The 27,102-nt window shown below is 44.8% G+C and overlaps 1 protein-coding gene across 4 annotated transcripts in view; it reads right to left on the bottom strand.

Annotated features, from left to right (window-relative positions):
• Positions 1 to 5,627: 5,627 nt before the first annotated feature.
• The window catches only part of SPTBN1 (spectrin beta, non-erythrocytic 1), a 108,984-nt gene continuing 87,509 nt past the window's right edge, over positions 5,628 to 27,102 (bottom strand). For all 4 annotated transcript variants that reach the window (XM_065833463.2, XM_065833462.2, XM_065833464.2 and 1 more), the window contains 18 exons: positions 26,274 to 26,420; positions 24,715 to 24,978; positions 24,115 to 24,339; positions 23,821 to 23,910; positions 23,389 to 23,667; positions 22,486 to 22,616; positions 21,112 to 21,316; positions 20,584 to 20,958; positions 18,799 to 19,043; positions 18,541 to 18,679; positions 17,835 to 17,919; positions 16,764 to 16,960; positions 15,618 to 15,730; positions 14,985 to 15,048; positions 9,731 to 9,969; positions 8,386 to 8,559; positions 7,324 to 7,366; positions 5,628 to 6,969 (listed from right to left, as the gene is read on the bottom strand). In XM_065833463.2, coding sequence (XP_065689535.1) covers positions 6,754 to 6,969; positions 7,324 to 7,366; positions 8,386 to 8,559; positions 9,731 to 9,969; positions 14,985 to 15,048; positions 15,618 to 15,730; positions 16,764 to 16,960; positions 17,835 to 17,919; positions 18,541 to 18,679; positions 18,799 to 19,043; positions 20,584 to 20,958; positions 21,112 to 21,316; positions 22,486 to 22,616; positions 23,389 to 23,667; positions 23,821 to 23,910; positions 24,115 to 24,339; positions 24,715 to 24,978; positions 26,274 to 26,420 — 3,231 coding nt within the window. In that variant the 3' untranslated portion in view covers positions 5,628 to 6,753. The remainder of the gene's footprint in view (positions 6,970 to 7,323; positions 7,367 to 8,385; positions 8,560 to 9,730; positions 9,970 to 14,984; positions 15,049 to 15,617; positions 15,731 to 16,763; positions 16,961 to 17,834; positions 17,920 to 18,540; positions 18,680 to 18,798; positions 19,044 to 20,583; positions 20,959 to 21,111; positions 21,317 to 22,485; positions 22,617 to 23,388; positions 23,668 to 23,820; positions 23,911 to 24,114; positions 24,340 to 24,714; positions 24,979 to 26,273; positions 26,421 to 27,102) is intronic.

The raw sequence follows: 27,102 nt of genomic DNA, 5'->3' as shown, positions 1-27,102 counted from the left end.
GGCTGCCGCTCCCAGAATGCCCCGCGGCCACGCGCCGCGCGTTGCCGTGGAGACGGCGGATCCCGCGCGGCTCTTCCCGCCCTCCCGAACGTGGCCGCGGCGCTGAGGCGGCGACCGAGCTCCCTCTTCACCGTTACCGTGGGCTCAATCACCTCGGCTGGGTTAATAACCGCGCCGCAGCTGCCTCGTTCGCGTATTCCCACCGCCAACCTGAAAAAAGAGCGTGAACTGTTCAACACCAGCTCACCCAAGCCCTTCCCTGCAGCGCCGTGGCTCGCCACGCAAGTCACGCACAAACACGTTGAAAAACATCTTTCCGCTTTTCCTGGTTCACAATCGTATCCAAGTCTCACGGTAATTTAGAAAAATGAAGATAAAACAAAAATACTTTAGACTTTTTGTACTTTTGACAAATACATTTGACTTTTTCCCAGCAGTTAACGTGGCAAATGTCACCATAGAAAATACACCGTGTTTTGTCCAGACACAGCCAAGCGCGCAAACCAGTACCACAAATCCCCTCTTCAAAACGAAGGGTAACTCAACACAGAAAACACCGCATATATTCACACTCATGTGCTGATCCCTGCAGTTTAAAATCTGTCAGGACAAATCTTTTTGTCTAATTTAATCTCCCCTTGGTAACACTCCTTCAGTACAACCTCGGCGTATATTTTTTTAATTTGTGATATTTAGTATGGTCAAAGTGCTGGGGGAATTAAACAATACACATTGCTTTACTACAAATATATCCTCTGTTTTATAAAAAAATGATTTGTTATAAATCATTCTCATTCCTGTAGCAACGAAGCGCACTAGTCATGAACACCACACAAATGTTTAAAAACCCTCTTAAAACTAAACGTGGAATGACAAGTTCAATTCCACTTATTTTCCTATAATCTTTATTTTGTGAATTTTCTTTTTGTGATTGAATTACCTGCCATGGCGAGGGGGTTTTTGTTTGGTTTTGGTGGATTTATTTTTTTGGTGGATGTTGTTTTTCCCCAATTAAAAAAAGGCATTATTATTACTTTCCTATTAGAAAGAGTCACGTTGCTAAAACTGTTCCTCAGTACTGCGACCTACCGTTCATCATCAGCACAGCATAAGTATCACTGATGCCTTCATGTTTGCTTTCTGGTGTTGATACTGGGTATAAATCTGACAATGTCTGAACCTATTTCCAATCAAACGTAACTCTTGTAAAAACCAACACTTAAAAACACATTTAAGAACATAACGAGAATATATATTCATTTTTGCAGTAGCACCACTGTTCTTCCTCCTCATTGTAGCATTGTTAGCCCAGAACATAGATATTAATATATCGCATGACATTTACTTCTTTTGTTCTAAACGTAAAAACAAACTAAGGGAGTATCTCGTATGACCAAGGGATTATTCACTGCTGATGGGGTTTTGAGGAGTTTGTGGGGGTTTTGTATCTGTTTTTTTAACTGTTTTGTTTCCTCGTGTTAAAGCAGCCACAAAGCACCGCATCTCAAATGAACTCCAGTCCTCTGTGATAGATCCTGCCCACTCCATACAGATCTGAGCTGTGATTAACAATGAACACAGAGATTTTCTCTCCCAGAAACATCTGTGTTATGCCCTAGATCTTTGCTACACAAACCCCATTTATAACTCATATTTTTTATGGATGAATGTACAGTAGATGGACTGAGATAGCATGTTAATTGGTATTTCAAAACAGCTCTGATTTGAGCTATAAATAATTTTTTTAAATGATACAAAAATCTATAAGAACTTGGGGGGAGGGACCAGCAGCAGGAGCTGTGATCTCACTCTGTTTGTTGCCTGGCATTACATTAATCCAATCCTGACTGATGCCTCTCAGTGTTTTTACAATTCAACCACAAAATAATACCAGGGGAATTGGCTCTAAGCTCTTATTCCTTGTGGGCAGAGACACTGATTTGCATTAATGAAATGCTGGGATCTGGCCAGAAATAGCATTAGGAAAATAACAGAAAAGAAAAAAATGGAGTCTTTTCCATCCTCAAATGCAAAGCAAGCCCACTTCTGAACGATCACACATACCACACTCTTTCAAATCCCAGCTTGGAGAGAAGAGTCCGTACTGGACTCAGCTTCTTTCCTATAATGATTCACCTGGGACGTGTCTAAATCTTGCTGCAAGTCTACGTAGCTCTTAAAATCTGACTTTTCCAAGTGAAGAGAACTTGGATCCAAGCTCTCAGCTCTCTGGAGTGCACGAATTCCACCGGACTGTCCAGGTCTGTTGGAGCTCAGCATCGCTCTGCACGGGGTGACCTCTTATGGAGAACGCTGGTACTCCCTGAACGCAGGAAACATTTTCTCAGCTGGGTGTGGGAGTAAAAGAATAGCAGGATTAATAAGAAACTAGCGACAAAATTCATGTGAGGCCCAGATGATTCCTACCGTTATAATATAAAGAACCACCACAGCACCTCACCTAACAGTTACGTGAAATTCATTAATATACAAAGCAATACTTCAAACATAGGACACGTCTAATAAATGTGCACTGTAGATTCGATGTTCACAACCACCGGGCTGAGCTTCAGAAGCTAGGGAGGATTCGTTATCAAATACACACGTAAGCGCAACATCCTTTATTTCATACTCTACAGAATGACCGGGTATTTCATTGCGAAACAGCCCCTTCAGTGTCTCGGCGGGCTGCGCGGTGCTGCATTATGACAGACTGCAGATGTGAGCACGTGGGCGGCCGCCATCTCCTCCGGATCTGCCTCCAGCGCACGCTGTGACACGGCGCAGCCCCGCCGGGCCGGGGGACGCTGCGGAGCACCAAAGGCCACCAGCGCAGTCACAAGCAAAACCTCTAACTCTTGTGCTTTTTGCATTTAATTGCGGTATGCTGTAATCTAATTATTCTCACTATTCACCCCGTGTGCTGCGTCGTGGGTACGTTTTATGCCTTACCTCTCTGCACTGTAATCTTGCTTAAAATCCTTTGAAACACCGAATCGCTGCCACAAGGCTGGGTAAAAATGTTCGACAACAGGTGACAAATTACATTTAGCAGTAAGAATTAAAATAATTAGAGCCTCAAGTGCTGAATATTGACCCCTCAACTAGGCCTGTAGCCATGGGGCCAATTAAAACCCCGATGCACTGAGGACACAAGTGATTTTTTACCTGAATTTCATACCTGCGGGTGAATCCTTCTGCCACCTCTGCGATCGCTCCTGCTGTCAGGACGTGGCCTCTTGGTCGCTCCACAGGCAGAGGCTGCAGGGTCAGAGAGCTGAATTCTGCTTTTTCCAGTAATTTCATTCTTAACAGTAAGTCAGCCATCTACCACGGCCTGATTATCTAATTTATTTGTTTTAATGAAAAGGACTAGTGTTTGTTCCAGCTCACTGGGATTTAAGTTTTGATGTTTATTCAACCACCTGTGATTAGCCAAGGCGGAAAAAAACACAAATATCCACAAAAAAAGCAAAACTGCATCATACCTGCAAGTTATTAATTACAAAAGCATGTTTCTCAAAGACCCCGCATTGCAAGTCCATTCTCTGTGAACTTCATCATATAAAAGAGATCACGGTGAGGTGCAAAGCTGTCTCAATCAGTACTTCACAGGAACAGGGTTAATCATACACATCTACTTCACCATTACTCTTCCTCACACAGTACAGCCCTTCGAAATAACATGTTCTCTATGTAGAACAGATGGACTGACATCATTTGCATCAATTTAAAAGAAAACCCTCCCACCCATTTCATGCTTAATTCCTACGGCTAATGAGTTTTGTTTTTTCCCCTCATTGTACTAAACTGGTGAGGATGTGGACAGACCCTTTGGGCACAGCTCTCCAAGCCTGGAAAGCTCCCACCAAGAGGACAAAAGGAGTGCAGACTGACCTGACCAGAGGATGATTGCTCTTTCCATAACGATAGTAACGCAGCTTTTTCTTTGAAAATCTTAAGGTTCAACCTCTATATTACTTCTGCAATGTATCTCCAGAGGAAACATAATTATGGGTTATCGTACAAAACCTCCTAAAACAGCAAAGCGCGGTGCAGTGTTAAACTGTACTGCACATCCTCATTCTCCAGCCAGGTAACCGCAAGGAATATGTTTCGTCTACCACGGGGTCTGACCATGTTCAGTGCTGCAATTCACTAATGAACCTGCTCCAGTTCCAGTCCCGTTTCCACCGCCCATCCTTAGTCCTTCCTCCTCCTCTGCCGTTCCCCTTCACGTAACCCAAGAGCCATTCCCCGCTGTTCCTCTCCACCAACCCGACTTCTCTGACCTGCGGTCGCGGTGGCTCCTCCTGCCTCACCAGCTCTGTCTGCACCGAAACTGCACCTGACGCTCCAGCGGGGAAAATGGGCCGGGCTTAACTACACCTGCCTCCTGCTCCTCGCCTTCCTAAGCAGAAAGGATTTTTATTCAAGCAGTTTTCAGAAACAACTTGCAAGACAAAACAAGAACAAACAATTCCGAAGGCACGTTCAACCACGACACTATACAATTAACAGGTAGTCAAGATCAATCAGCTAAATTATTCGTCGTAATAGCTTAACTAAGTGACAAAAATGGTAAGGCGTCAACATTTTCACATACTTTAATCAACTAGTTCATACTCTCTTCTAATAAAGTCAAACCTCAGCTTTTCACACTGTGTTAAATTTTACATGTACAAGACTGGTGGCATTATCCTACATTTTACTAATAATGAGACTGGAACAATGTAATACAACAGGAGTAAAAACTCATGTGCATGAATATTCAATTGTTTAATAGCTTAAAACTTCAGAAACAAGAGAAACCCAGAAAACACAGTATACACCATGAAAAGAATTAACACACTGTATCGGGCACATGTTCAGGAAACCGGCTTGGAAACGCATTAGTTTGCAGTTTATCTCCTTTCCATCTAAACCGATATGAGAGTATTTTAATAATCACAAAAAATGTTTAAAGCCCCAAGTTCCTTACATTTAATCGATTTTAGAACTTGTAATGTGGCTTCTGGGAGCTATTCCTTTCAGCTGCTTCCCTAGAGGGCATCCCACGTAAAGAAAATTCTGCAATGGTGGCTCTATAAACCCGGATGAAATTAAACCTGGCAGGACTAGTGCTCAGTGAACTACCAAGCTCCATTACTGCCTGATTTACTGAGGACGTCAGCACCTGAGCAGAAGGTAGGCAGAGGCTTGCAGAACTAAGCTGACAAAGTTACTTTCCTGCAAACCAGTAGCTGGGTATTTCCCTCCATCGGGCAGGACGCTCAGGTAACCCAGCCCACGCTTCTGCTTCCCTCCATCGACTCTGCTAGGTTTAGTTCCCACGCCAAAATATTTAACAAAACATTGATTTAAATCCTTCCCTCGTTGTTCTTTGGCACTTAATTCGGAGGGACAGGGAGAACGGGAGGGCAGGTGGGAAGTGGGAAGGAAAGAGAAGTGGCAAGAGAGACAACAACTATTTCAGTATGAGCTTTCACACAAAAATGGAATTACATTTGAAGGCATTCTGTCAGTGCACAGGAGAGATGGCGGTTTAAAATAACTTTATTTTTGATCCTCTTTCAAAATTATGATTTAACATCGTCAGAAACGAAATAAGAAACTTAACCAGCATATTTAGTTTTAAAAGCATTTAATGACATAGCATATATTTAACAGATAGGGTAAAAGTCTAGAGGTACAGTTCGATACAACTGAAAGCCAGTTCCAGTACTACTCTTGACTACAGGCCCAGTCATTGAAAGTTCATTCCTATTAAATGTAATTTTTGATTGTGCAGTAAGATGAAAAGTTTTCATTACAATAGTTACAGTGACAGAGAAATGCACACTATGTATCAAATAGCAAGGTAATGTAGCAAAATTATAACACACAGTGCTGCAGCTGACAAGCAAGTAACCATTTGAGTAACATTACTTTTCCAGTAAATGCTTCAGTTCCACTTTTACACTTATCGATGATTTTAAAGGGTTTATTATACATCTAGTCTTATTATACTTTGTACTAGAATTATCTGAAACATACAATATAATGTATTTCGGAAAAAAAAAAAAAAGAATTTGAAATTACAGATTATTTAAAACTGTATCAGCCTGCTAATCCGTCTTGTACACCAACATTCTCACCTGTCGTACTCGATGCAGAAAAGCTTCAGGTTGTGTTAATCACCAACGCCAGGATATGAACGGTTTGCCTGTCAGTCAATGCATAACGCACTCCGTTACAGCAAAGATCATACGCTATCGTTTTAATATGTTAGAATCGCAATGGGAGGCTCTACCAGTCAAGACTCAGCATAACAACCTTAAATGGAAGTGAATGCGTTTTGAAAATTTGTACATTGTTTTTGATGTGCACAGTAGATTGGAAAGCACCGCTGCCTTGCATACCAATAGCACTAGGAGTGGGTTATTTTCCAAGACAGCCTCACAAAATTGAGGAACAGTTTAAATATTAAGATCTAATCTACATTAACTTCATTTAAAAAAACAAAACAAAACAAAAACAAACCCCCCAAACCTGGTCCTCCCTCTCCTACGGAAGCTGCCCAATGCACCTCATACACTTGTAACTTTAGATTCTTTTTTTTTTGTTGGCTTTTTATTTTAAAACGCTCTATAAATAAAAAAATGTCAATCACATTGAGGAACATGAGGCACAGAGAGTAACGTATTGGTTCTGAGCTCGCATGCTGGAATTCCACTGGAACGGTCAGAGAAGTGCAGTGCGTGGAGATGGAGTTCACTTCTTTTTCCCAAAAAGGCTGAATCTTTTCTCTTTGTCTTTCTCCTTGTCTTTCTCCCGCTTGCCAGGGCTGGACTCGCTGGTTATTGTGACGCTGGCGGGCAGGGTCTGGGCACGGCTGGAGGCTGGAGTGCTCTGCGTGGTCGGGGACACGTCGATTTTGTCGGAAGAGATGGCTGATGTGATGGCCTGGATCCACGTGTTCATCTCCTCCTTCAAGAAGCCCCAAAGGCAGAAAGCGATTACAACCCGCGTGCCACACGCCCTCTTAATTCGCTCAGCGTCGCGGAAGGGGGATGGACAGAAGTGGGGAATGAAAGGAGACACGGTCCTAACTCCTCACCTGGTGTCCTCTCTGCTGAAGACCTCTACTACAAGGTGTATCTGAAGAGGCCCCCCGCCCTGGTTGCTGCCAGGGGGAGCTGCTGGATCTACGCATTACACACGTGTGCACAAGACTGCAGACCAGGCACTAACATGCATCCCTGAGCTCTTAGCTGCTATTTTTTTCCTGCTGTACATCACAGATATCACATGAGCAATAAACAATGAGAAAAACAAACTTACATCATCTTTGGCTTGGAAGAGGTATTCGTTGCCATCAGTCAATCTGTAAAGAAAAACAACCATCAGCAGTTTAGCTTAGTGGTCACACTGCATCACCTCCTGCTGGTTTAGCTACAGTCCATCATCACGCCAAGACACACGGGACAGACACCGCACCTACACGTGCACAAATCCAGCCCAACAACTTGTGTTTTGGTGTCTTGCACTGTCACACGGCGGCAGCCACACTCACGCTATTTTCTGGTCTCCAGACGTGCTTGTGAAGGGACACGTTCCAGCACGTTGGGACACGCTGCACAGCTCGGTGGCTCTAGCAGCCACTGATCACTCTCTCAGTTACTTGCTCATTCAGGCAGATCTTTTCTCTTTTGCAAGAGACACTATAGAAGTTTACACAATACTTTAGAAAGGCAGAAGTCGCAGGCAACACCCAGTTTTCATGGCTTTTGTAGAAACCTGGCAACATACTGCAGCTGCTCTGCTGTCGTAACCACCCTGGGTGACTCAAGGTACTACACAGTGTACTGTTTAAGAGTAGCTGCCTCTTTTCAAACAATTTCAGAAGGAAAAGCCTTATTTTATTTTTTTTAACCTTTGAACAAGTGCTTCACAGGCTTCAAAATGAAATGGTCTGTAACTACATGTTCTAGACCTGAAAATGTGACAGGTGTCTTCAATAGTCTCCTAAATCAATACTGAAAAAAATAAACAAGAAGCTTGGTTTTGGAAAGTGCAGAACCATGAACATTCAGCTCTTCCCACTTAATTCCAGAAGGAGCCGCTGAAAAGCTCAGCATTTCTGAATGCAGGCTCCTAACTTTAGGCACACACATCTAGTCTTGTCCCAGATGGAAATAAAGCGCACAGATAATTTCACGCTGTTTGTATTTGCTACCTTTGATAAATACATCGTGTTTCAGTGTTGGGAAGAGCTTCTTCAGAAAGGAAGATACTGCCATTAATAATTAGGATCAGTTCTTGAGCTGAATCCTGCAGTGAATTTGCACAGTGAACAGCCCCACCACAACTTCTACTAATGGCACGACGCTTCACCAGGTTTACCTTAGCTTGAACACATGCTTTTTCTTTTTATAGTCGACCGCTATTTCACAGACTGCGTCCTTCAAGCTGACAGGAATCTCGTTATGGTAGGGGATGCCAGAAGCAGCAGCTTTCGAATCCTTGTAGAAGCCCATCTCTTGGTTGTTTATGACACAGTACACGTTATGCCATGATCTTCAAGACAGAGAGAACAATAAATACATCTATAAATGCCATGCTCTTACTTGCAGAACTGGAGAAACCAAGCACAGTTATTTCTATGAGATAACGGAGACTAGTTCAGTGCCGTAACCTGCAGACAGCACATTCTGTCATAAGGGCATGGCTTCAGGACAAAAGCCCTGACTTCAAGCTACAGAGATTTCCAGAGCATATCCTAATGGTGGGAGGCCTGAGTGTCACAGCAGGCATCCTGCACACTTAGGAGAGAAAATGATCAACCTTTTAATGACTACGCTTTATTGTAGAAGGAATTTTCATTGCGCTGCAAGCTAATGAATAGACTGCATGTGAAATCCTTGATTATTACAAATACTCTTAGTGGCATCATCCTCATTCTCTAAAACAACTATAAATATCAATGATTCCTAGAAATAAGAGCCCCTAGATATTGGTATTGGTGGCTGTCACTGTTTTAAAGTGGTTCTCCAGCATGGACAACTCCAGCTGAACAAAAATCATGGTAGTTCCATGCTCGTGTGTGATCTGCACTCAGCTCTGCTGGCTACTTGGGCTCCTACCAAATCCCTCAGCCGCTGGGGCAGCTCAGCCAAGAGCTCTCCCAGGTCACGGAGGACCCCAGTCTGCTTTTCCAGGGCAGACAGAAATCTCAGGAGTTCTGTCTGTTTGAGAACCGCAGGATCAGGTCCTCAGGAATGGAATCAGCTAAGGCACACAGACCATCTCTGCCTGCTTTCCTCTTCTGAACAGATTAGAGAGTAGGTGGGAAGTGCTAACGTGCCAACAGAAAATGTCAGAAGAATATGGACGTTTCTATTCTCACACCTACGTGTTTTTCTTTTCTTGCAGTAAAGTACAACTTGAGAAATCTAAAATCAAATCCCACTACTGCCACAAATTCCTCATGAAGTCAGGGTATCTTTATGCCTCAATTTTCTACCTTCCAAATATGGCTAACACCGCATTTTCTACCGTGTATCTCTGGATTGCAACTTCATCAACTACGCTGTTCAACCATGCGCGTGCAGCTCCCACAACAGCAGGAGCATAAGCTCGACAGGGCTTTAGGAGCTGTGAGAAGACAAGAGCAGCAGGGATAACATTTACTGTCCTACATTTGGTGAGTCTGGAGGCCACCGTCTGCATTAAGCACCGAGTACCTTACCTGCTGGAGGCTTTCTTGCTGTGTGTCTCCCACTCGTGTTTGCGATGCAGGAAGCCCTCCATCTGAGCCAAAGGAATCTCCTGTGTCTTGGCTGGCAGGGTGGCCGCAGTCTGGGCCTGAACGGCGGTCTTGGCTTTGCGGTCTGCCGTTGGGGAAGGAACCGGACTCGACTCTTTGGAACTTGTCCTCTGTTCTGCAGCTCCGTTGACCATTTCATTGGTTTCTGCAGTTTCTGCCACCTAGGAACAGTGGAAAAAACGCTCAGCGAGAAGCCCCACGGCACGGAGGTATCCTGCAGTTAATTTGTGTCCCTGCACAACGTGGCTGTGTATAAACTTTGCCTGGAGAATGACGCAGGCCAGTAAGATCTTTCTCACACTTGGAGACACAGAAGGCCAAGGGAATTAGAAGGTATGAATGGATTAGTACCCATTTTACAGATGGAGAGATGGGAAACTAAGAGCAGCTAAACATCAGTGTGAATTTTACTGTGCTTTGCTCTGCTGGTCAATTTGTATTCTTTTATATATTGTTACTCCTAAAATTAGAGCATTCAGTTCTGTTGCTAAGTACTCAAATGTTTGGAACAGTAACAATCACACTTTCTGCAAACCTAGAGGAACAGTGGAAGTTATACACATCAGCCACCTTAAACACATTTAGGGCATTACCGGGGTATTAAAAGTCTATAAAAGCTATTCACTATCAGTCAGCAGAAAAATACGCCAACATCGCCCAGGAGCATTTACAAAACTTCGTATCATTTCTCTGTTTCTGTAAAAGCTCCTTTCCCGCTTTCCCCATTCCCCTAGTGACACAACAAAACCAAAACATGCAGGAATTAGAAAGATGACACCATGCATTTCATCTCCATCATCCCAGTTAGGATACTGGATCTTGAAGACAAGGGAAAGGAGTCATATGTCAATTCAACAGGGTCTTTTTCAGACTTTCGTTATTAGGTAGAGTGGATTTTTGTTAAAGGAACTGAAAACCACCACAGTCACACAAACCACACAGCTATTTACCCCCAAACAAAGACAGAACCAAGGCCTTGCCCATCACTTGCTTTGTTGGTCGCGTTGCCTGTCGCACTGTGATCGAGATAGCCTAGAGAGCAGCCGCGTTTCCAGCAGCTCTGACTGGTCAAGCTGGCGACGTCTTCAGGAGCCATTCATCCAAAAATCATTTAAATTGGAATCCTAATGGCTATCAACTTTGGAAATGCAGCTTGGTCCCAGTTTGGTTTTTTCTTGTACCATTACTTTGACATGTAGAGCCATTGGTAGCAGCTCAGGCGTTACACAACCAGTGTGTAGTATTATTATTATTAGCAAGTTACTAAAGCTTAGTGCTGCTGATGCTCTAGTAGATCACAAACATTCTGGACTGTTTTTATGCAGACAAGCAGGTATTTGTGAATGGCACAATAATTAGACATTCCCACTTCTGCACACAGCCTGGACAATTCAAAAGCAGCCAAATTATTATGCAACAAACTGAATTTTGCCACCGTTTGCTAGAACTACTTAAACCTGCCAAGTGCACATTATTGTACCTCACACCTTTGTACCTCACGTATTGACCCAGGAAGATCTAAGTGTCAGCTTGCTCTGAATATGGGAAGGATTGGTTACCTGCCTTTAAGCAATCTACATCTCCAGAGTACAGACGCTGCACCACTGAAACAGGGAAAGGATGGCAGCTCCCATCCCACTTCAATCCTATCTGTTTTACTCCGTCCCTAAAGACACGCGCCCTTACAGCCTGGCTGACAGGAGGAAACGTCTGCCCTGCACTGAGATTTATCTATCTAGACCGATCCAGCACAACTAAAACTCAATGATGATGCTTCTTCACAGTGAGGATAAACCTAAGCCATTAAACCTCACTACTAGTATGCAAATCTCAAAATATAACAAAAACGTTGCATTAAAGTGGGGCGAGGGTAAATAAAAGATGAGGCTGAGGATGACCCAAACACTGCCAGCACAGCTACAGTAACGCAGGTAGGGAAATAAATCCCCAGTGATTCACTACTGAAAGCTCCATTCATCAATCATCACCAGCGGGCAAGGGGTCGCGTTCCAGAGGAGGGACAGCCCTTCGCAAACCTGCCTGAGCGCTGACGGCTACCGAAGCCCCAGCTCCCTGACTGCCTGGGTCCCTGTCTGAGCCACACACCACAGCGACTTAACAGCTTATACAACATGGTACCTCACCCCATGGCTTCTGCAGAGATGCTGGCGAGATGGGAAAACATCACTGATCTGGGGGGACCTGGAACCACGACTCTCAAGTCAAACAGCAGTTTCAAACCAGCAGCCCCTGCACGTCTACTTAACTTCTGGGAAGTACCACGTAACTCAGTGCTGCAAGCCCGCAGTTTCAGAAGATTACTGCCAACTGTAGCCACACAACCAGACCTGCAACTTCTCCTTAAAATTCTACTGATGGTAAAAGGGCTATGCAAAGCTTTTCTGATGCTCTTTCATGTTTTATTTCCTTTCCATGTGTTATCTACAATTAACAGAAAACAAGCAAAATAAATCTGAATCATAAACAGCTATGCGAAGAACGTGTCACGAAAATAGAGAAAAAACAGGAGCTGAACAAACTTTAATGGAAACATGCATGGGGCATGCAGAGACAACGCAACGGGGACAAACATTAACAGCAAACTGCACTGTTACAACAGTTACCACGCACATCAACACAGTTTTCTTAATGGTGACTGAGAGGTTAGCTGCAAGTGCTTTAGTGGCTAAAGGCTGCTCTCCAGATATTTAAACTAGGACTAACATGCAACAAGACAGCTCGTGACAATGACTGGAGACATCCCTTTGATTTCCATAGCGCTTGAAGCAACACCACATTCAGTTCATCAATTTAAGTCTCTGCACCACAGCCTAAACAATAGAGACGTTATTTGCCTTTTTTAAATGCAAACAGATGACAGCCTAAATATTGTTCTGGCATAACGGCTATTTAAATGTTTTAAGCCAGAACTATAGGCTGTAATAAATAGTGCCTAAAATGATGACCTTAACCATTAATAAATGACCTAATTCATTTTTCTTGAGCCTAAATGTGTAATTTTTAGATACAAGCATACTAATAGAAGTAAAGAAGTGTAGCTACGTAAATGACTTTCCCATAGCACGTTTTAGCCAGAATAGATCTGCAGGCTGCCCAGACGGTGGCGTCTGAAGCTCCAGCTACGCTGCTCTGAGCACTGTCAGGGGCACGGAGCGCCCGCTCTGCTGCGGCACTCACCACAGCCGCTGCCTACGTGAGGCGGGATTCTAAAAAGCATTAAGAAGCTATATGTTGTTATCCTGACAAAAGAAAAAAAAACATGCATCATGAAGTGGAAAGACAAGTTACAGCAAAAGTACAATTACTGAAGCACACCCTTTCTATCGTTGTTCTCACTGCCCAAGCTCAGCCCACACAGAACGGCTCAGCTGCCCTGTCACAAAACGAAGTTCTGATCAACAGCGGCATATCCTGCGCCTCCCATGGGAAATAATAGAGCTCTATACATCTGAGGTATTGCAATGCCAGATTCAACGGACTGAGCTAGAAAGCTCTCACAACAGTCTAAGTGTGGATGGTGAAGATTAACATGGAAATGCATTATGTATCATAAAATAAAATAAGCAGTACACGGGTGGTGTATAAGGCTGCAGTGGCCAACAAGACCAGGATGATCTGGGATGTGCGCGCAGGCCACCTCACGGGCCTTGCCACAACTATATGTAACTTCCTAAACATTAGAATGTATAACAGCCAGCTCACTCCATCATTCAATATTAAAGATGAACCAAAAGGCTTTATTTAGAGCAAGAAAAAAGTAGAACTGCTCGGTACCGCTGAGCACCGCCAGGGTCTGTGTGCAGACACACAGGGAACCGGGACGGGCTGGCTGAAAGACAAACTTGTGCTGACGGGCATCTGGTGCCCCGCTGGGACCTGCATTTCCCCAGCAGCACCGGCACCAGCTCCCGAACGCCCACAGGAGCCAGCCAGGAGCTTCCTGCGCTTGGCTCGAAACCACACGCAACACAAGGGTCACTGCTCTCACCACTCAAAGCATGAACTGAAGCAAGCAGGCTTTGCAGGAAGGGAGGGGAGAGAGAAGCCAGTTTCTGAGTACTGCGCTGCTTTAACTATATAGACATATTTACTGGTCTTCGTATGGCTGCACATCAAGGTTTTTGGCAGGAATCCTGACTGCACAGGGACATCCTCTAGCAAGAAGGAATGAATAAGACACGGACCATTCAACCTGCATCTGTATAAAGAGCTGGGATCTTAGACCGCTGTATTTTAAAATAAAATGAATAAAATACATAAATAAAATTACTTTTTTAAAAAAAGCATCACAACCTCTCCGTAAGAGTTCTGTACCCTGCTCCCATTTACCCCGCTGTCTCTCCAGGGTCAGTACGTGGAATTACTGTAAACTGAACAGGACCAAGGCAAAACGAGGCCCCAAAACAGCTACTCAGCAAGACCACAACTCTTCACGAGGACTAAATACCAAGATAAATTTAGATACTGGATTTGAATGTTTTATTTCACTTTTATTTTTATCTGCAGTCAATGAGTCCATTCTGCATGGAATGTTACACAACTAACCTTAAGGCTTTTATTTGTTGAGAGTTACAATCTCCCCTCCCTCCCAGCCTTCACTGCCCAGCTCACTTGCGTGTATTATCTTGAGCCTTGCGAATAACTTGTTTGCTAATGCAGCTGATTTAATAACGTTGCCGTGCTGAAACCTGTTAGTATAACTCGATGCGTCATACCTGTCAGATTCTACTTCTCTTCTTCATTATGATGTAATCTCATTAAATCTCAATTACTCATATAAAGGACGATCTAGCTGGAAAATCTTAATACTATTAGCAACATGAAAAACTCACAGTAAATAACATGAAATAAATGTGTCACCTTAAAGCAACTGAGTGTCAGTGGGGAGATTCAAATAAACACGGATTAAAGTGAAGCAAATGTATGTCCGAGGGGCTGCTAATTCAATAAAAGTCAACTGATGGGAAGGAAGAGAAAGGCAGCAGGGAAATCTGAAGCCAAAAGATTAAACCAGTACCAGTAGACCATACTGAAAAATGGTGTCTTTTGCTGACAGTGAGTGTGCCTGTCACAGTCCAGACCACGATCGGTCATTGGCTGTCCGTCTGCTAATAAAGTTTTTGTAGTTTTGGTAGGTTTGGGAGCGGTAACTAACCCGTGGAGACTCCTGGTCTGACGGCAAACCATTCTGGGAAACCTGTTCTCCTTTTGTCCCATCCCTGTTGGGAGAGAGGAAGAAGAAAATAAATGCATTAAGTTCTTGAAAGTCACCAATCTTTTTCACCAAAATGAGGTTTTGTGCTGAATATTGCACACCTCAGAAATTCAAGCAAGTTCTTAAAATCCTCAGGCCCAACTGAATAAATCCAGTGTTAAGTGAGATCAAAACAGACTTTCCTGACAGGTACAAATAAGTCTACTCCTATCACACAAATAATTTTAGAAATGTTAATGTTCCATCTATTTGTAACTGAAGCTCATTAAAGAAGAAAGCCAAGGTTGTTCAGAAATGTTGGTTCATAACACAGGGGGTGTAAAAGCAGCATTATTCCTCCAGGGCCAGGTCCATCTTTGGGGTTGTAACACTGCACCGTGATGAAAAAGTGGAACATTCAATTTGGCAGTGAATTCAGATGCCTGGGAAAGGTCCAGTCCCCATAAACTACACCCAGCAAGTCTCCTACAAGGGGTCTCATTAGAAAACCCCGCGAGCTCCGAGCTCTGCAGCCTGAACTGTGCTGCAGGACAGCGTGAGGCTGGCAGCTCCGCGTCCCCAGGCCGGGCTCACCACTGCTGCTGGGCGTCAGCGTCCTCCGCAGCCTTGGGGCTGGGCTCCGGGGTGGGCGGCTGCCTCTTCCTCTCCTCCTCCTCCTGCTGCCGACGGACCTCCAGCAGTTCCAGCTGCAAAACCAAAGAGTTTTGTGCATTGAAAAGCACTGCATGTATTTCGGGGCGCTTCCAGAAACTAAAAATGACTGCACCTTGTTCTGAAATATTACTGAAATTAGTTTATTGGAACTGAAGCCATGAGTCTTTAGAAGTATTAGCCCTGCAAAGTTTGTTGCACTGTATTTGGCAGTAAAGGCATACAGTAACCCTTTAACAACAAATCCACTTTGTTCTATTAGAATAAAACCCGGAAAAAACAAGCAAGCAGCACGAGCTACGAAAATATTGAAAACTGACATTCACTTGTCTGCTTGCCATCCATAGAAATCAAGTGTTCCACATCCCGACCCCTGAAATTAATCATCTAAATGAAACCAGTCTGATTTCTGAAGATGCTGAGAAACTCCAAGTCATTTTGCCTGCAGCTGGGACGCTCGGTGCATGTGAAAAATCAAACACTCCAGTTTCACTGTCAAAATTAAAAACTGTTCTCCAAAGATGGTAACATGCTCCCCAAACACTAATTACTGACATGGCAGTCGTACTCAAATTGTGGTTTTCTTTTTTGGCTTATTAAGTCTTTCTAGGGGCAATGCAGCCTTGTACTGGAGCAGTCAAAACACAAACCACAACAAGTATTTTTGTCGAACTCCCCTCCCCATCGCTGTCTCCTCACACTGGCATCTTTAACTGAAAATAATTTCTAGGATTTGGACCTGGGTCTTCTTCAAGAATCCCCCTTCCCTTTCAGCAGCGCAACCTGGGCAGAGGGATGGAGCAAACTGCTCAGCTCTTGAATGTCCCTCTGGGTCACTGTTCCTGAGCCTGGGACCGCTCTTGGTGACCAGTAAGGTCATTTATCACTTAAGTTTTCCTTGCAGGTTGCTGAGTCCAAATGAACCTGAGAGGGTCTTAGTGTTGTTGGGAACATGAAACTTCAGGCCCTGGGTGATCGGCCTGGGCTGAAAACAAACCGAGATCAGGCTGGTGGCACCAAAACGAAGGGGAACGGCCAAGAGAGGTGACTCTCACCCCCAGCACTCACCGTGGTCAGCCTTTCCAGTGCTGCAAATCTCTCATCCCAAGTAGCTGCGGATTTTTCAAATGCTTCATGCCGCTTAATTAATTTTTCCACTTCGTCAACACTTTGGCCTATTTCCCGACTGGAGAGGTAGGGCTCCTGCCCCAGCAGCCAGGCCTCGGCCACGCTCGCGTCTCTGGAAAACTGGTGTACCTCCAGAACTGAGAAAAATGCACAGGTGTCAGCACCACGCGTGTCAAAAACAGCATCATTAAGTCATCGGGCATCTTCTGAATTTAATTAAAAATAACTTGGGCAATAAGTACATGTATTTGGCTATGTATTTTCCTCAAATAAGCTCACTGAATTGAATCATTTAAAAGACAGAAATTTGTCCTGTTGGTTTTGATTTGAGGAAAAATACAAGTTAAGGCCCACCTTCAGTTCTTCTACAGACTGCTTCATTTTGCAATGCCAGAGCTTCCTTTTTGTTGTAATCTGCTGTACCCTACCAACTGCAGAGTGGAAAGTCTGCTATGTGCTGGTTTCCTTGCCGGCCCGGCCCGTCCGCAGAACACCAGGCCACAGGCTGCGGTTCCCTTCAGCACACAGCATTTCTGCACTTTGCGCTTGGCTATGGTGCTATAGGGGCGGTTGCTGGTGTCAAACTTGCAAAATGCTGCTATGTTTAAAAGTACAACTTTGTCAGTAAACTGCTCATCGCGTTCCAGCCTCTCAGACCCGCAGGCACGTTACGTGCACAAGGCGGCAGGGCTTTACGTCTCCCTGTTTTTCAGTTGTGCATCCTTTGGAGGAACACAGTTGGAATGTGACACCTGTGGAACAGGGCAGATCTGTTTCACCTCCCTCCACATTTCATCACCCAGAGTACAACCTCTGGTGCAGGTTTCCTGGTTTCAAATTCTCAGCTCTTTTACAATCAACAGGTGCAAATCTTGCGGTTATTACAGCACAAACACACTTTCCAGCACTGTTGATAACTGAGTGAGGAGCTGTGGGCTTTCCCAACACTCAGACACAGTGAACAGAGCTAAGAGATGGCCCTGCCCAAAAGAAACCCAAGGATGTTCTTACTCAGTCTCAGCCACTCCCATCTGTCTTCCCATTTGTCAATCATTTCTTTTCTCTTTTCTGTCAGCTGCAGCAGCTTTTCCTTGATCTGGATGGGAGAGAACGCAGGGCTGTTACACAAGCACCGGGCTCACCACACCACACAAGCCACCACCGCCAGCAAAAGGCGCTGGCATTTACAGACAGGATACATCGCGTTAGGGTCAGAAAGTGACTTTAACGTGAACACAACGGCTGTTTTTCTCTTCAAAGTATAAGTAAATATGACATTTGTATTAAAATATCATATTTGCATAGGCATACAGCATCTATTAAAACTACAGCACTAAGAATGTTTGATCAAAAGAGTATAAAGGACAAACAAATCTAAATAGTGCAACTGTGTACTACATCTTCTGGCCTTTTCTAGTAAATAATGCCAAATGTGCTGCCCATGACTGAATGGAATGCAACAGCTTCTTTGCATTTCATGGACTGAAAACGATACTTTAAATTCAGGTGCCACATCTGCTACCCAACATGAATCCAGAGACTTAAACAATACGCTCATTCCACAATAGCAAATAAGCGGAACAGTCCCTGAAGTAACGCCTGTCATTACAAACACGCAGCTTATTATTCTGTAGATGACACAATGCAAGTTTCTCCAGCTGAAACAGAATCCACAGGCCGCTGCACGGCGGTGGTTACACATCCATAAGCACAGTACCTCCTCAGATGCGTAGTGTTTTCTTGCCAGAAGAGATTTGCCCAGCTCGATGCAGGTAGTAAAGCTGTCATTTCGGGCATCGATTTCTGCTTTGATCCCTTGGTGATTGTTCATTAGTAGTTCAACAGACGAAACATCCCTGAAATGATCAACGCGTGGTTCAGAAACACGTATTCCAGATCTAACAGCTGCCACATTTTCAAACAACTAACCCAGAACTGTACAATAAAACCCATTAATTTCTAGATTGCACATTACCTTGGTTTTTCTTGGGCTTCTATCTGTCGGATGACGTCTTCCATCCAAAGCATGAGATCACGAACCATGCTGAAGAATCGGAATTTGTCTCCGGTGTCCACCAGCCTCACCCTGCGGCCCTCGCAGGCGTCCAGCAGCGCCTTCCAGGCCTCCAGGACCTCGTTTTCCCTCTTCTGGATGTCATCGGCTTTGTCCCCGGCGTAGGCGGCCTGAAGGCGTGCGGCATCCTCCTGCAGCTGTCTCACCTGCACAGAAACGCAGCGGCGTTTGGATACTTCCCAGGCACAAACACGGGGAAACCCGAGCTGCTAACGCATCGTTTTAATGGCTTCCTGAACTCATTGCAAATATATTTGATCTGTTGATACTAAAAAGGTTTGTTCTGTTATTAAGTCAGTGTAGCCCTCTGAGAATATTTCTTAGAGAAGACTGTTGGGTCAAGGGGCCCCCAGAGTGACCACGAGTTGCCACTGCCCAAACGTCCTGTAAAACTGGGCACCAGCACCAAGGGACTGGCAAATATCACAGCACACGGGGACCATTTTCAATGCCACTCAGGAACTCCCAATTCTGACAGAGTATGAAAACCATATTTTAATGACAGAGCGGTTTTTCCAAAAATGTAGATAATGCCTTCAAACTGAAGAAAATTTGGAAATTCAAAGATCTTTCTACTATTAGAAATCTCTTTTCCTCTCAAACACTGTCTTGGGACATCAAATGCTATTTTCCTGACTCTTTCACATGTTTTTGTGTCAGGAATAATTCTATTAGCTCTTTTCTAATGTAGGTACTATGCACATACTATGTATTTTAAATCTCTTCGGGCTGCTGTTAGGAAGCGTTATAAAAAGCAATATTTAAGCCAGAGTACCCAGATCCATAACGAAGTCAGAAAGGCTCTATGCACGTCTACAGATCTCCTTTGCCTCTCAGAAATGAAACATAACGAGTGCCTGGCAGGAGAGGGTTTGGCTGGGACTTTAAAAAACCAACCAGGCTTACAGATCCCTTCGTATTGGCTCCTGTCCTCCAGGTATCCTTTGGAATATCGATTCTCCGTCAACAGGACAGTTGTGTCTTGTGTTCGCTGAGGTGAACATGGCACGAGCAGCAGGCACATCTAAGGCGGCTGCCAGCACAATTAATGTAACACCCAAGAACAACGTTAAGGACAAATCTGATGATGTTAAGAAAAATCCAAAACCTGTATTGCAAATTTTCTCTGGTACAGTAAAAATTATTTATGGATTTACTGTCTGCCCAATGCCTTTCAGATATTGACTAAAGAGACAATTAAGTCAAATGAACCTTTTCCCTTTGAATGTAAGTTGTTTTTCAAGTGTATCAGCCACAAAGGTGCTCTGAGGAGCCGCAGGGTGTCACCCCCAGCCTCTCCAGCCGCTCTGTTCCTGCACACACACGCTGGGACGGCCAGGAGACACCACAGCTTCTTGCTTTACTTTAAATCAATACCCAAGTTCTCTGTCTTTATGAGTTCTTCTGCAACCATGGCCAGGAAATGGAATAACATTCAACAATTACCTACATATTCAGAAATCCGTGCACTTATGGATTTCTATTTTAGATAAACTAATTCACCTAATGTAATGACACAGAAGCAGAGAGACAGATAAGAAATGAGGCAGATGAGGTTATTCCCACAGAAATACATTGCAAAGCAGCTGCCAGCACTGTCTCCCAGGCACGGAGGGGCCAGAGGCAGCACAGCCCCGCGGCTCCGGTTCCTACACCCGTTCCCAGCACCGTTCGCCTGCTACACACCTGCGTGCCGAGCGCCTGGATATCGTGCTCAAACGTTGTGTGCATTCTCTGCAGGGTTTCCACTGTGTTTTGGTCTCTACCGAGCTCTTCAGGCAGCTTCTTATGTTTGTCTTGAATACGTCCTAAGATCTCCTTGGCATCATGGTAAAATTTGTGCAGTTCATAAGAGGCTGCTAGAATTTGTGTTCTCGTGTCAATGAGCTCCAGGAGATCAGCCCAGGCCTCATTGAGTCCGTCCTTCCACTCTGCGATTGTCGCAGCGTCCGAGTGTCCAGAGTTGATGAGTTCGTCTGCCATGTGGTTAACGGTGTCAACCCGCTCCTGTCCAATGTTTCCAGTGTCTCGCGCGAATTCTCGGAATCGCTCCTGTAGCATCTGAAATGCAGAGAAAACAGAGTCGTGCAGTGATGTGATTACAAACTGACCTGAGCAAGCCAAGCCAGACAGCCACCCCTTTATATTAAGCATGGACTGCGTGCAGCATTCAGAAAAGGAAGGTCAACCAGCAACCAGGCCCAAAGAACTTACTGTTACGTGTTCGTAATCCTGTCCCAGCTCGTGGGATCCGGCCACCACCTCCCTCTCAGCGATCCACTGCTCCAGGTCGTCCACCTCGCGGTTCAGCTGGAACAGCCTGTGCCTCTCGTCCAGCTTGCCCCGGCGCTCTTCGGCCAGGTCCTTCAGGCCTGCATACAGCTTATCCACTTTGGACTGGCGCATGCTGATACGCTCACTGGAAAACAACAGAGAGCATTAAGTCATCCTTGCCTTTTACAAATAATAAAAGTAAATGGAAAAAAAGGAATAAAAATCACTCTTGGGGTATTTGATCCACAGAATGCACGTCTGCTGCATGCACGACTCAGACACACTGCACCAACCCTCCGCTGGCACAGGCGACTGTGCCAGCTGGAAAACTCCTCTGCCCTGTACATACAACCCCCTGGATTTAGAGACTGAAGCTGGGAACCCAGCTCTACATTTGTTTGACCACAAATTTTGGGTCTTCTCCCAAAACTACAGGCAGGATCTGAGCTGCTGAGGCAAGTAGGATTGGGTTTTCACTTCAATTCTGCTTTGAATCTCAGAAGTACTCATGGGTTTCTTACTCCTAAAAGCTCGGCATTTCCAAAAGTGATTAATATTTCTACTTGTCGTAACCTTTACCTATATTTTGTCTGAGCCATACAGCCCCGTCAAATGGCCTTCCCTCCAGTACTCAGCTCAGCCAGGAAATTATCACGACCACAAGAGAGTGCTTTTGAGCTAAATAACAATCTCCCACCAGAGGCAGGAAGAGTCTTTCCTAAGTTAGTCCTATCTTCCTATCTGCAAAGGCAGAGCAGTTATTAAAATACATCAGCCTGATAGTCAAATCAGCCTTGCAGTCAAAGCCGGTGGAGAATTCTGTTTGCTTAGCTACAGCTCTTACAGCAACACAGTTCTTAAGCTTCCTGAATTCTCTCTCTCTGAGATAAATCTACCAAACCCAAGACTTTAAAGTGCTCAGATTGCAGTCTCCGATTCCACTAGAACCTCCAAGAGAAGGAGGAGATCTTGGTGAGGGCTGCTCTCAACCAGAAGGATCAATGACTGTGACCCTCTGGGCTGGACAAGAGTTGGCTGAAGGAGCACGTAGACTCTCGTCTCTCAGGACTGCTGGCAGATCTGACACCACCAGCCTGTATAAATGAGACAACAGGTATCCATTGGAGGTGTCCAGTACCATCCAGAAATCAGCAGCTGCACGTACTGGCCCTGTCTCTGGCCAAATCAGGGGGGTCCAACAGGCATCTTGAATGGAGTGAGGCTGAACTGTAGTCTTCGTGTGTTAGAACGACCCAATGAAATGACCGAACTGCTAAAAGAACTCCTGATCTAATTAGAAATGGCAGTGAATACCTTTCTGGGTGATTATCTGCCACCAAAGTTCTGCTCGTCTTTGACAGCTGGTGCACAGTCTCAGCATAGTCTTCTACAGCCTGTTCCAAAATCTGGTGTTTCTTCAGCATGGACACCGCACTCTGTTCATCCTGCAATGGTGACCAAAAACGCCAGTCAAGTCCCCGCTCCAGAGGAAGACACCAACAGCAAGTACAACTTCGTGTGAGAGCAGAAAGCGGTAGCCAAAAAGATTCATTAAGAACTGCTCCCAAGAACAACTGCAAGACAAGTTGTCCTGACAATGGTATATTAATAGCTGGGTTTACAGCAAATGGTACCAGCAGAAAGCAAAATAACAAGTGAAAGAGCGAATGCAACAGCCCCTCTGGGATACAGAACAAAATTACATCAGCTGTGCACTGAGCATGATGAATTTCCTCTTCTATGAAGCTCTTTGTGTGTTTACACAACACTGGTGATTGTGCAGGGCTCAGAAAAATGGAACAGTTTTAGGCACATCTCTTGTCAGGCTGGGTCAAAGCAAAGCAATCCGGGGGAGCCCCTGCCAAAGGATTCTCCAGCAAAGTGTGGGGACAAATTCCGACCCAAACTTGTTATGAGTTGTTGTGGTTAAGAAAAACAACACCCAGCTCTCAGCATTAACTGGTGGTGTTGATAAGCAAAGGAAGGCACACAGTTGCCAGCCACAGTCTGAGGATGCTTAACTGGCTTGGTACAGCAAGGCCTATCCTCCACACCATCAGATGTCACAACAGATAGAAGACATGATCACTTGAAGTTTCACAAGGGAATTAGACTTGTTTGTGTTACTATTACATTAGTGACAGTTCAAATTATGTCACCTCTTCCCCTCTAGCTAAGCAATTAAATCCAAACTAGTGTCGTTGGTGAGCTGCTCACCTTGGCTTTCTCTTCTGACATCATGTAGAGCTCCTGCTCGCTCATCCAGGCCTCAGCCTCGGCAGCATCAAAGTAATACTGCTGCGCTCTGTGAGACTCCTCCAGGCGCCTGTGGCGTTTCTCGGTCTCCTCGATGAGGAGGTTCCACAGCTGCTGCAAGTCCGCAAGCCTCTGCTGAATCGCTTCAGCATTAGGGCTACTCTCTGTGATGATGTTCTGACTCCTCTCAAAAATGTCATCGATACGAGGCTGATGTCCCTGGATTTCCTTCTGAAGGGTCTACATGGGGGAGAAGCACATTTATGAGACATTGCACCAAATGAGAAAGAAATGCCTCCGAAGCACCATCATTTTACCCCAAGCCTTTCTTTCATGCATTATTCAGCGCTACGGAGAAATAAGAGGCATGGAGCTCGAACAACACCTACTCACCTGATTTTTCTTTATTAGTAGCTGCACGGTCTGAAGGTTGTGTCCATGATCAGTAGATGTAGCTATAGGCATCCTCTCTCCGACCCACAACTGGAAGTAAGAGGAGAAAAGCACGTTTGATTTCAAGATACAGCTGGGGCAGCAGAGAGAGGCTGGTGCACACCAGAGACAAAAAGCAGCATCCCTCAAACCTGTTACTGAGAGACACGATCAAGAGGTGTCTTCTTGCGAGAGCACTGCAATAGCTGTGGCATTTTCCTGTTGTCTAGGGAGGAAGATTTCTTTTATACTCACAATTTCATCTTCCACGTCCCGGTTGAACTGGTGGATCTCTTTGGAGGCCAGCAGGTTTGCCTTTCTTTCGTTCAAAGGTTCCAACAGCTCCAAAAATTTCTTTTCTACAGTAAGGCGCTTGCCATCTACTTCATCTGTGCTCTTCCCTTCTTGACTTAAAGCCCGTGCCTGGCTTTGCAGCTCCTCGATCTCCTTCTTCCGGACATCCATTTGATTCTCCAGCATCTAAACAGAAACATGGCAAAAAGGTCCTGACAACTGGGGTAAAAGCAGTTGATATGACCAGGGTATGTCAACAGCTTCATAAGGAGGAAGAACAGCTGCCGGTCAGGGAGGGAACGACCAGTGACGGGAAGACTACAGCAGCAGACAGAACAGAGATATTAACGTGGGGAAGGAAGGGGTTATTAGGTAGAGATTGTATCACAAGATTTATGGCTGGGTGTCTGGGTGCATTTCTGGTTCTTCTTAAAGTTACATGAAAAAAACAGGAACAAAGAAAAGCAAATTAATTCTTTTCTAAAAAGAAAGGATGCCCCATGGGTTCCTTTGAGTGCAGGTATTGCCGCCTGCCCACTCCACCACCTGCGCTCCTTTTACCTGCTGCTTCTTCAACAGGATGTTGACACTGGTGAGATCTTTGCCGTAGTCGTCCGACTGAATCTGACTCTCCAAACCATTCAGCCACTTATCCAGATCGGCACAGCTCTGGGTGAAAAGCTCCGCCTTGTTTGCATCAAAGAGACGCTGAGCCTTGGTCTGGGTAGTGGATTCAAGCTCTTCCCACATCTGATGGAGACCCGTCAGCTTTTCTTTCACTACGGCTTCAGTCTCTGGTTTCTCTGCGATGAGCTGCATTCCCTCCTGCAAGGCAAAGAGCAACAAAATGGTACCTCCTCGGAAGCACTCGCAGACTGTTAGTTAAATTATTCTGATTAGTAAGCACTCAGGATTCCTCATCTGCTGGCGGCATCAACCACTCATTTTCTATCTCCAATTATCCAGTAACTCCTTCCAGAACATCAGCTCCCAGGTCCATCTGCTGTCAGGAAGAGGGTTTCCTGGCAACGGGAGGTCAAGCAACGCCTGCGCTCCCTTCCCCGCTGCTCGGACGGGAGCGGGACAGCTGCCCCAGGTGGGACCGCGGATTAGTTTTGCAAATATTTTCTTTACTTCTAATTGCACCTCTACCTCTGCACCTGGGTGGTGCTGACAAGGGACAAAATCTTTTTCGATGTGAACCCTATGCAAAACCCAGTACATTTAATAGCTGTGAGCGCTGGTAACATTAATATGGTGATTGCCAGCTGTGGCTGATATGCAACTTCGGTACTTTGCTGCAATCTGATTTTTTAGAGACAACGGGTGAGGATGTATTAGCATCACTAAAAAAGTACTTCCAGTACTAAGAGCAGCCTTCTAATTACACCATTAAAGGGTATTGCTATTTGCAGATCACAGAAAAGCCTCTAATGGGATACAGAGTGCCAAGGGGGAGAGGAAATGAGCAATTAAGCTAACTTACGCTGAACAGAAACCCACTGTCAGAGCTAAGGACGAGACCTCCTTAGTGTTCCAGAGCTGCACATGAGAAATGGAGGGGAAAAAACAGTACAGCTCATCACGGCCTATTAAAGCCTTCAAAGTAACTTGATACAGAGCTGTGAATCTTAATTAATCACAAAACTGGCTGTACTTTATGCACTGATTTTGCATGGAGAAAGGCAGCCTGATTGTAGTCTTGAATGAAGGAAAATGAGCATGGCAGCCTAAATTCAGTTATTCATCTACATTCCGTTATTTCCCAGGAAATAGTTCCACTTTATTGGCTCAAACCACAACACTGCCCCTTTTACCCTTTGGGTATGAAAACCAGGTTGTGCCTTCCTAACAGAGAAGAAAGACTAGACAACATTAAACTGGCAACGTAGCCAATGACTACTCTGTGATAATGTCCTGGATAAAAACCTCTCAACAACAATGAGGAATAAAATGAGTTAGATGGAGACACCATGTCATGGATGCTTATTCTGCAGTAGTGAAATCTCCTTTTACCTCAGCTGGGGAGATGATTCAAGAACCAGTTCTGCAGAGGAACAGATCTGTGCATAACCATCTTTGACAAAGATAAGGGCATTTTTCAGTCGTTCTTTAGTTACCTTTTCAATCTTCTCCAGCCATTCTTTGTTAGATGCAAGTTCTGCCATGAACGCCTGATGCTTCAGCCATTTGCTGTGCAGGTTCCTTGCCTCATCGTAGGACATATCCTGGGCCGTAAGCATCTTCTCGTTGATCCAGAGCGAGAGCTGCAAGAAAAATACACAAGAGTTTGTGTAAACATCTGTAGTGCGAAATAACCCGAAGTATCAAAATGCTTCCAGATGAAGGATAGAGAGATGCCTCGTTCACTCAGGGTTCAGTCAAGGATCCGCCTCTTTAACAGTTACATTTAAACATCCATCTCCAACATATAAATAACCCATGACTCAGGCAAAAAGGAAACAACTCCACGATGAGCAAAATCAAACACATGGGTCTCACCCAGTTCAACAGCAAGAGAAACAGGGACACGTGTCCTGCTTGCTGGTCATGGTGCATTTTCGTACCGCTCTTCCCTTGCAACATTACCCAAGGGCAAACAGCACGTGAAAATGATCCCAGCAGCCAACACGACATTTCCTCCTAGGGTGAGTCTGACTGCTTTATCTGTCCCTTAGGTGTGGATAAAAAAAATATTCACCGCAACATTTACAGAATTTGAAAAACATTCATTTTCTGCATCCTTAGAGTCGCCTACCCAAGTGGAAAATGTCGAAACCAATCTAAGTTTTGCTTTTAGAACGCCGCTTCAGCGATGCACGCCGTCCTGACAAGGAGAGGAACGGAGCACGGGCGAGACTCGCCAGCTCTCCGCTATGTGCTCGGGATACAGGGCAACAAATGCATTTAGCATTCACAAGTCTTTTCAAAATTGTCCTTTAAACACGC

This window comes from Patagioenas fasciata, chromosome 3, assembly GCF_037038585.1.
Source record: "Patagioenas fasciata isolate bPatFas1 chromosome 3, bPatFas1.hap1, whole genome shotgun sequence".
Lineage (NCBI taxonomy): Eukaryota > Metazoa > Chordata > Aves > Columbiformes > Columbidae > Patagioenas > Patagioenas fasciata.
This window is presented reverse-complemented; position numbering and strand designations above follow the sequence as displayed.